We start from the raw sequence: 10154 nt of genomic DNA, 5'->3' as shown, positions 1-10154 counted from the left end.
TAAAAAAAAGTAACCTAAGAGACTTCCCTGGGAATCCAATGGCCCTACAATGCAAGGGGCGAGAGTTTGATCCCCAGATAGGAAGCTAAGATCCCACATGCCTCATTGACAAATAAAACAAAACAAAACAAAATATAAACTGAAGCCGTATTATAAGAAATTCAGTAAATACTTTAAAAATTGTCCACATTGAAAAATTCTTTAAAAAAGCACAGAAATATCCTAGTAAGTATGTATTTGATGTTTTCAATAGTTAACTTAATATAAAGTTCCTTTACATAAAATAGTCATATTTTCCAATGCTTTTCTGCAAGTCTTTTCCTATATGAAAATCTTTTACCTTTTCTGCAATTCATTCTCATGAATTGGTCACTGACATTTTCTCTTAAACATTGCTTTTCTTTCTAATTACAGTCCTTTGTTTTCAGTGTAATTTTGGTGCAGTGTCTAAACAATCAGTCAATAAAGCTCATGCGTTTTCTCAGCTGAGTGGACTTAAAGAAGTAGAGCAGATGGTACTTACAGGGCCAGTGTCTGTCTACCTGCCGCTCTAACCTCAGGGACATTTAAGTTAATCCCCCCATCACAACATAAAGTGATGCCTGTTCACTTCATCCACTCTTGCCTGCCTCAGGTGGCCCTCACATCACCAAAGCTTGTTTCACTTTTAAGACATCTCAGGCTATCCTTAGCTTTGTATGTTGTAGCCAGTTATTGAGGGCATAAGTTGGTTCATGGGACACAAAAGTAAGTCATTTCTTGTTTCTATAAAAATAGATAAGCATACATTACACAAAAATATGTGTATTTTTATACAAACACACAAATGTATATCATTGATATTAAATATTAAAGGAGGGACTAATTAGGGGAAAATAATATATTAAAAGTTTTCTCTTGGAGGAGGAGACAATTATTTTAAAATGATTGTCAGACACATCCCCAAACCGTAATGATTTTGCTGAAACTACCCTCATTTTAACTCTTACAGTTTCCCTTTTACAGAGGGTAAGAATAAACTCTAAGATACAGATTTGATTCAAGTTCTTTAAAACATGTAAATGGTCACACTGATAATAATAATTATATTACCTATAAAACTGTGATATTATGTGAAAAATCATAAGGTACACTTCTCAGCTTTTGTGAATGATAAAAGAGACCATAAAGGCAATGCTGGAAAAGTCTATACTTTTGTTCAATAGCAGGAAATAACCAGGTATGTCATTGTGATAATGACTCTTATTAAAAGCTACAATACAGGGATGGATACAGATCACGTTTAAAGCACTTTGTAAATGAAGAACCACCCCTGCTTTCTCGCCCGTTTACACTACTTCCTTATCCTGCTGAGATATTTGAATTTATTGACCAGGGTGGTAAAATGCAAGTGAAAGTGAAAGTCACTCAGTCATGTCCAACTCTTTGTGACCCAATGAACTATACAGTCCATGGAATTCTCCTGGCCAGAGTTCTGGAGAAGGTAGCTTTTCCCTTCTCCAGGGGATCATTCCCAACCCAGGGATCAAACCCAGGTCTCCCACATTGCAGGCAGATTATTTACCAGTTGAGCCACAAGGGAAGCCCATGCTGAAGTCATTTAAATCAATGAGATCACAATCATTTGGTTTCCTTTTATAAGCTCCTAGGCTTATTGTCATAACAAGCAAACATTATTTTGTTTCTGGATTGTTTCTTTAATCTCAATATTTATTAAATCATCAATCAAGACCCCCAAATAATTAACATCTCCATTCCATTTTTACTGTGTGGAAATGAGGCAATGCAAGCAGTCAATGTGTTAGATCATTTACCTGAATTCTTCATGGTTATGACATTTCTTCACAAAAACAGAGAACCACATCCTACATGATGGGGCAAGGAAAACTCAGAGAGAAGTGGGCAGAAATGGCTCTGGAGTCTAACAAGCTTTGATCTCTGGACAATCACCCTCATGCTGAGACTCTGTCATGTGGTCTTTGATCTATTTTTTTTCCTATTATTTCACTCCAAGGTACATTTATAAATATTTGTACTATGAGAATAATAGAAGAGTTTAAACCTGCTTATTTTTTTCATCTGTATGTTAATGAAGGTGGTAATTTTCACTTAATGAGGTCTCACACTTACCTTTCTGAGGTAAGTGTCCAAAACAATTAGTCCAATACTTAGAAATGACTCCTGAATCTGAGAGTCACATTTTAGCATTTGTCAAGCTGAACTGTATCTTACATTTAATGTGTGCTCATGGCATCCTCTTTTGTGGGGCAAACATAGCATATCACTTGCATCAGGTGAAAGTTGGTGGCAATTAGAGGGGGCAATATGGGAGAAAGTGGACTTCACTGGTCGCCCAGACAGTTAAGAAATGCCTGCCATGCAGGAGACATGGGTTCAGTCCCTGGTTCGGGAAGACTCCTGAGTAGGGAATGGCTACCCACTCCAGGATTCTTACCTCGGGAAGTCCATGGACAGCGGAGCCTGGTGAGCTATGGTCCATGCAAAGATTTGCACACGACTGAGTGACAAGCACATTCACTCTTTTTTTCACTTTCATAGTAGAAAGTACTCAATAACAGTACTTACTTAGCTGATGGTCTAGGTAGCACTAATACTTTTTTACCCACATTACGGAGAAAGAGAAGAAAACCAACTTTAAAAAAAACTTTGCCTAAATTATAACATAATAATGATTTTCATACAACTTTCAATGAAGAATGTTTCTCACATTGTACTCATTCTAAATATGTACTGTTATTTTTTATGCAAACTCAGATTCTTTTATTGACTGACTTTAGAATTGTTTATAAAAGCATTTGCTAATTTATAAGAATAGATTTCAGGCCATAATTTTATTTTTATTGATTAAAGTATCTGTTTCTAATTTCCAAAATATATTTTAACAATACCAAGTCCTACCTGTGAGAGGAGAGTGATTTCCTAGGGACATCACTGATGTGAAGAACCTGAGAAGTTTATACCAGAATGTCACAGATGGACCAGCTCCTTAAGGTTCAATTATTTTTCATAGAAAACCATTTAGGCTACAAACAAACATGAGCGTTTTACTTTTTTAAAAATCTTAAGTTCATCGAAGACGTGACTTCTTGCCACACCCCAAGATCATCAGGGAATCAAATCTCCTGAAATGGTAAAGCAATGGGACTCATTGTTTGTTTTAACTTAAGCCTAAATGTCTTGATATTTTGAGCTGATTGGGGGATATATTAAGTTCTCCATATTTTGTAGATATTAAGTTATACTAAATTAGATACGCATACTGGTCCAATAAACATTGACTTTATATTATTAGATTATGTCAAGCAATAAGCAAGTTTTATTCCTAACATCATTTCTAGTTTCTATCCCATCCCTAATACTTAAAATCTAAAAGTTGTTTCTGACATTCACAGATCTTCAGCAGTTTATTTTATTGTGTTTAAATTTTCAACATGCGAGATAGAAGAGTGCATGATGTAGGAAAACCACTGGACAATCAGTCAACTTTAGTTAGTTGGGCTACTTATATCCTGATTCTAAACCTTGTTCTTTGTATTATAAAATAATAAATATTTAGCAAAGAGAATATGGTGGCTATACCGATAACTTAAATGCATGGTGATTCTTCTTTTGTCAGCCTAGCCCATCTAGACCTAATGTCTTTTTTCTCTACATTTTTTTTGCCCACCTGAAGTTTAATCATTAGATTCCATCATTAGAGCTCCTTTGGTTTCGAATTTCTGAGTTTGGCCAGTAGGAGAAACCAGGAGCATAACAGAGGTGAGAGTATAATCAAAAAGTATCCAAATTTCTTTCTCATTTCCCCCCAGTTTCACAATGAAGTGCTAAGGTGGCTGCATTCTTCCGAGGAAAATTCCTGCTGAGGTGTGTGTTGAGATGCGGCCTGGGATGTTCTTCCTGGATCTAGTTTCACCGGATTCCTGACAGTGGCCTTTGTGTTGGCTGCTTCAGGTCTGGGATTTATTTACCTTCTGAACTTAGCCTCGAGGTGTTTCAGCTACTTAGACTGATTTCTTTAACCCTGCCTGTGTTCTCTTTATTAAGTTAAATTCTTTCCATTAAATTCTCTTCTGTTAATGAGTATAATTTTGTTTTGCCTCCACAGAGTTTGACCTCCATTCACCATGCTGTCTACCTCTCTGCTCTACCCTTGACTAACATACTCTGCTTTCAGTACTTACTTATATTTCTAGTGTCATTGCTAGAATTCAAATCTTTGTGAGCAGAGGTGTCATTTCCACAGCTAGCACAGTCCCTGGAGATAACAGTTATGAACCAATATGTCCTAAATACTTCAAGGAGTGTGCAATGTGTATTTATTGAGGACTGTAAACAGCTCTTAGTTTTCCCTCTCTCCGGTAAACCTGCATTTCATTGAATGCATAATCTTAGCCCTCAAACTGAAAGTCTACAGAGAGAGGATTTGGGATAATGACAAACTTGTTTAAAGGTCACAGGAAAGAAAACACGATGGGAGTAATTAGTTATAGATAACAGGCACTGAGGAATCAATATGTACCAGCCTTAGGGTTAACAGCTACACAAGCATTAGCTCAGTTAAACTTACAAATGGTGTAGGTTCTTAGTATGAGTACCTTCATTTTACAGATAAGAGACTGAAACAAGTAGAGGTTAATTAACTTTCCCTGGAACCTACAGTTAATACATTGTGAGGCTGGGATCAAACAGATTATTAGTCTATGATAACGTATTGCTTGGAAAAGAAATGTGGCACGTTCACACAATGCTGCACATTCTCTGGGTATAAAGGCATTCACTTATCGATTAATCCGTTCATTCATCCATCCACATAGTTGTCAAATATTCAGAGAAAATCTTCTGTTTGCCACTGTGTGGTCAATGGAGAAAGTGTAAGAAAAAGATAAAGGTGGTTTTTGTCTGTCAATTGCTTCTGTTTCATGGTAGGAGGCATGAGGCATAGAAACTCTACAGTCAGATTCTAAATAATTTAGATTGAATGAAAATTATGTTGGAAAGTGGAAGGGAGTAGATCTTTCACTACTCAAAGAACTATAATGCAAAGGTCATAGTGATTATTAACTCAAGTGATATTTATTCAGAATATCTCTATTCTGACTTTAAATTAGTGAGCAAAGCTAGACAAGGATCTAAGACCTTGCCCTCATAACCCTGAGAATACTGGGGATAATATAATCATGAGTCAGTCACAGTGATAATATTAAAAATGCAGTTTTAAAATTTCTATGAAGTAAAGTTATATGATATTGTGAGAATATATCCTAAGAGGATATGACTTTAAGAGATCAGCAAAGAGGCACTGAAAATACAAAAGCATAAATATAACTAAATCCCAACAAACACTGAAACTGAATATTAGAAAATGAAAAAGTATCTTACCCACAGAGAAATAACAAATAATATGGTAATATATTCATCTGCATAACCAAACAAGAAGAAGCCAGAATATAAGATATTTTAAATACTGAAAGCAAGTATCTGTTTTTCTACATTCACACCCAAATAAATTCTCCTTTGAGAATGGACAAGTGATATCAGATAAGTGGATAGAGAGGGACTCTCACTGAAAGAAGTGCTTAAGGATATATATCACACAGGAGAAAACTAAACCAGAAATGAAGAGTGGGTGCCATATAACAGTGAGAGAAAAATCGATAAGTGTCATGAAAATTAAAGGAACACAAACACTGAATCACCATTTAATATAATTATAACTGTAATCATATACAATATAGATAATATTTAAAGTTCATTAATATTTATTAATTTACTATTAATGATTTATTCTATATCTGCAAATGACAGTTTATAAGTTAGAAGCAGGATGAATTCATAATTAAAATATTGTATGTTCCTTTTATTATTTAATAGCAAAGTAGATGTACTGATTAATGAAGACTAAGTTAAGACAAGTATGCATATGCAATTTAAGGGAACTTATTAATAATAAAAAATAGAATATGTCATAGTCAAACAAGGATTAAAAAGGAAGGAAAGTTACAAAATATGATTTAATTCACAGTAAGTAAAGAGGAGAAAAAGCATAAAGAAGTTTGTGAAAAACACAAAGTTGTCAGAAATATTCAAAAGTGTCAATATCCACAATAAAATAAGAAATAGTGATCAAAAGGACTCCAAGCCTGAAAATAAAAAAGGCAACATAAACATAGTAGAGATAACCAACTAAAAACAAACAAATAAAACAGCCAAGTAAATGTGAATATCAGACAAGTCACACTTTTAGACTTTATACATCATAGAAGGGATAGAAAGTATAAATGATAAAAGAATAATACTAGTTCAGTACTTGATAAGACCTAATAATATAGTCTCAATAGTTTTAAAAACTACAAAAGAAAATAAGCAAATTCACATCATCTTTCTCCATTTCCATGTATGAAGATGCAAACATCTGTAAGGACACTGAAGATCTGATAAAAGAAAAGTCACTAGACAGATTTGACAGGACCCTGCTCTGCTCAGTTCCCATCTCTTCTAAGCATGTTTCAGTGTCATGGTCTTTCCCCCAGATACGCCTCAGGAGGAGAGGCCAGAGATGAGCACCAGTGTCCATGACGTGCAGAGGTGCAGGATCTGAGTTTCTGAAACAGTGAAATAAAAGAACCTGCTCTTATAGCACAGGGAAGGCTGTTCAATATTCTATAATAATCTAAATGGGAAAACAATTTGAAAAATATAGATACATTATAGGTATGACTAAGTCACTTTTCTGTACACCTGAAACTAACACAATATTGTTAATCAACTACGCTCGAAGACAAAATAAACATTTCAAAAATGAAAAATGTGGCATTGTGTGTTATATTAATTGTTAGTTATCCTTACACTGGTAGCCTTTGTGTTGGCTTATATTTTGGATGTGTACTGAAAATAATTCATAGCAACAACAACAAAGTGAAACCTCAGAACTAGTTTTATAATAGGGATGTAAATAGCTTAAAACACTTAAAAGAAATAATAAAAATATTCTCTAGGATATTTGGGATTTACATCAACAATCTTATGAATGGGGATTCTATTGGACCAGTACTAATACCTAAAGATATATCTTGGAGCAATAACCTGAGATTCTTAAAGATCTTCATTTCTATATAATTTGAATAAAAAATACAAAATAAACAGCCCAACAAACAAGTTCACATGTTTGGTGACTATGTGTAATGTAGATAGAATACTCTGTCTTTTGCTAAGTTTATAGAGCATTGACACTGCTGTTTGGTCTTGTGTCTTAATATATGTGTGGTGCTATTTTAATATACTGACAAAACTAACAATTTGATAACATTCTTCTTTTTTTTTTGATAACATTCTTCTAAGTCTCATAGGTGATTTATAAAAGGAAAAGAATAGTCAATAGCCAAAATGATTTGTTAATTTAAAGTGCTCACTGATTGATCAGCGAATACAGATATGTTACATACCTGTGACCAAAATGTCTATGCTATTTGGCAAATAATTTATCTTGAACTGATCTTCTTACTGCTTTTTAAACATTTCCTCTGCCAGTAGATCTTCCCAATCCAGTTCTGAAACCTGTATTTTGTGAGTCGCCTGCACTGCAAGCAGATCCTTTACCATTGAGCCACTAGAGAAGCCTCTTTAACAGTTCTAAAAATTGTAAATCACTATGCTGAACACCAGGCTTCCCTAAAGAATCTACTCACAATGCAGGAGACCTGGGTTCGATCCCTGAGTTTGGAAGATCCCCTAGAAAGGGGCATGTGAACCACTTGAGTATTCTTGCCTGGAGAATCCCCATGGACAGAGGAACCTGGCAGGCTACAGTTCATGGGATCACAAAGAGTCAGACACGACTGAGTGACTTTCAAATGTTGTATACCTGAAACTTAAAATTACAAATCAGTTCTAAATCAGTTAAAAAAAAAAAAGAACAACTCGATTGACCTAACAGAACCAAGTTCTGCTCAACTCTCCTCTCTTCTGAAGAGTTTTCCAGCATCGTGAGCTTCCCCAACCTATATGTCCCAGGGGGAGACGCCAAAGGTTGAGCAGTCAGGCCTATGACATGGAGATTTGTGCAAATTTGAAACAAAGTGTCCTTGTGTGAAAACTTAATGATGATTAGGTATACTTTGAAAAGTGCTCTTTATATTACTCACTATTTTTGTCTGTGAGGTGTTAACAGTGCATACAAAAAAAAAAAAGTGAAAGCCAATATAAGTTAACGCCGGAGGTATACTGGTAAAAAAAAAAATCGAAAGAAATATTAAAAAAAAAAATCTAAAGGAAATTTGGCATTTCTGTCAAACATTTAATCAATGAGGATTCTGTTAGACCAGTACTAATATTTAAATATAGTTCTTAGAGTAATAATTTAAGATACCCAAAAATCTTCTTGGATATATAATGTGAACAAAGGAAAAAACCAACCAAATAAGCAAAAAACTTTCCTCCTTACACGATTGACAAGTTTTGGAAAATAATTTGGAAAACTTTAAACCCCTCAAATCAAACAAGTTGGCATTGTCTTAGCATCATTGGTAATTCTGTCTTTTATAACTTTCTACCTTTATGAATACTGTGCACAGAATTATCTGTCCTTTACTAATACAAAAAAAACAATGCTGTTTGTTCTTGTCATTGAATTTCCATGTGGTATACATTTTAATTACAGTGAAATGACACAAGCTAATGATCTGACAGATTCTTCCACATTTCATAAGTGAATTGCAAAGGGAAAAAAATAAGTCAATGACAAAAAGTGACTCATTAATTTAAAATTCTCTCTAATCGGTCAGAGAATACAAATATATTACAGACCTCTGGCCAAATGTGTACCTAATTTGACAGAAAATTTCTCTTGAATAACTCTCCTTACTGCGTTTTTAACATCTTTGTTCCGAAGGCTGTAGATCAAAGGGTTTAGCATAGGACTCAGAAAGAAATAAAAAGCAGCTGCAATTTTGCCCTGTTCTACAGATGCCTCAGAAGGTGGTCTCAGATACATCCAGAACAGTGTCCCATAAAACATAGCGACAACTGTCAGATGAGACCCACAGGTGGAGAAGGCCTTGTGCCTCCCTTCTGGAGAACGCACTTGTAGAATGGCTGTAAAGATGACAATGTAAGAGATGAGGATGATGGTGAGAGAAAAGATGAGGTTGGAACCAGCCACCACAAACATGGCAGTTTCATTGGCATAAGTATCTGAGCAGGCTAAGACTAAGAGCGGTGGGTCTGCACAGTAAAAGTGGTTGATTTCATTGGGTCCACAGAAGGTGAGGTGGAGCATCAGGATGGTCTGTGCAAGACCGTTTGCAAAGCCATAAATATAAGATGTAGCAACGAGAGAGAGGCAGACACCTCGGGACATTTTGGTGCCATATAACAAGGGTTTGCAGATGGCCATGTAGCGGTCATAAGCCATTGCTGTGAGCATATAGCTATCTGTGAGCCCCAAGGAAATGAAAAAGTCAAACTGTGTAAAGCAACCAAGGAAGGAAATGGTTTTTCTCTTGGATAGGAGATTGACCAGCATCTGAGGCGTGACATTGGTAGCATAACAGAGATCTACAAAGGAGAGGTGGCTGAGGAAGAAGTACATTGGAGTCTGAAGCTTTGAGTCAGTTCTGATTAATAAAATCATGCTCATATTGCCAATGACTGTGATCAGGTAGATGACTAGGAAGACCACAAAAAGGACAGGCTGCAAGTCAGCTCGATCTGTCAGTCCCAGGAGAATAAACTCAGTCACTTCCGTGTAGTTTGCCTTTAACATTGTGTTTGCTCAGCTTCCAATGAAGTCTAAAGTAAATGAAGTAAAAATGCATTTGTTTTTTATCATTTTCCATTAGCAACATCATTTCATAAATGCTTAGTTCTTTTAAACTTCTAAATACATGTGGCATAAAGAAGTTATATAGGGGACTTTCCAGGTGATCCAGTGGTTAAAACTTCATTTTGCAAGGCAGGGAACAAAGGTTTGACCCCCTTTTAGGGAGCTATGATTCCACATGTCTAGTGGCCAAACAAACAAACAAAACATAAAGCAGAAGCAATACTATAAGAAATTCAGTAGTCTTTAAAAATGTTCCTCATCAAATTTGTCTTTAAATATCCAGAAATAACCTAGTAATCATGTACTAGATGCT

The 10154-nt window shown here is 35.4% G+C and overlaps 1 protein-coding gene across 1 annotated transcript; it reads right to left on the bottom strand.

Moving 5' to 3' along the window:
* Nucleotides 1–8815: 8815 nt before the first annotated feature.
* LOC122683213 (olfactory receptor 5M10-like) lies at nt 8816–9781 on the bottom strand. The gene has a single exon (XM_043886824.1). It carries the CDS (start codon nt 9779–9781, stop codon nt 8816–8818), a length of 966 nt encoding a protein of 321 aa, XP_043742759.1.
* Nucleotides 9782–10154: the final 373 nt, after the last annotated feature.

The sequence above is a fragment of the Cervus elaphus genome, chromosome 24 (genome assembly GCF_910594005.1).
Source record: "Cervus elaphus chromosome 24, mCerEla1.1, whole genome shotgun sequence".
Classification (NCBI taxonomy): Eukaryota; Metazoa; Chordata; class Mammalia; order Artiodactyla; family Cervidae; genus Cervus; species Cervus elaphus.
The sequence above is the reverse complement of the archived record's forward strand: the minus strand, read 5'-3'. Positions and strand labels throughout refer to the sequence as shown.

Excerpts from the sequence above, each read along its gene's own strand:
- LOC122683213 (XM_043886824.1), bottom strand. The coding sequence starts at position 9,781 with ATGTTAAAGGCAAACTACACGGAAGTGACTGAGTTTATTCTCCTGGGA.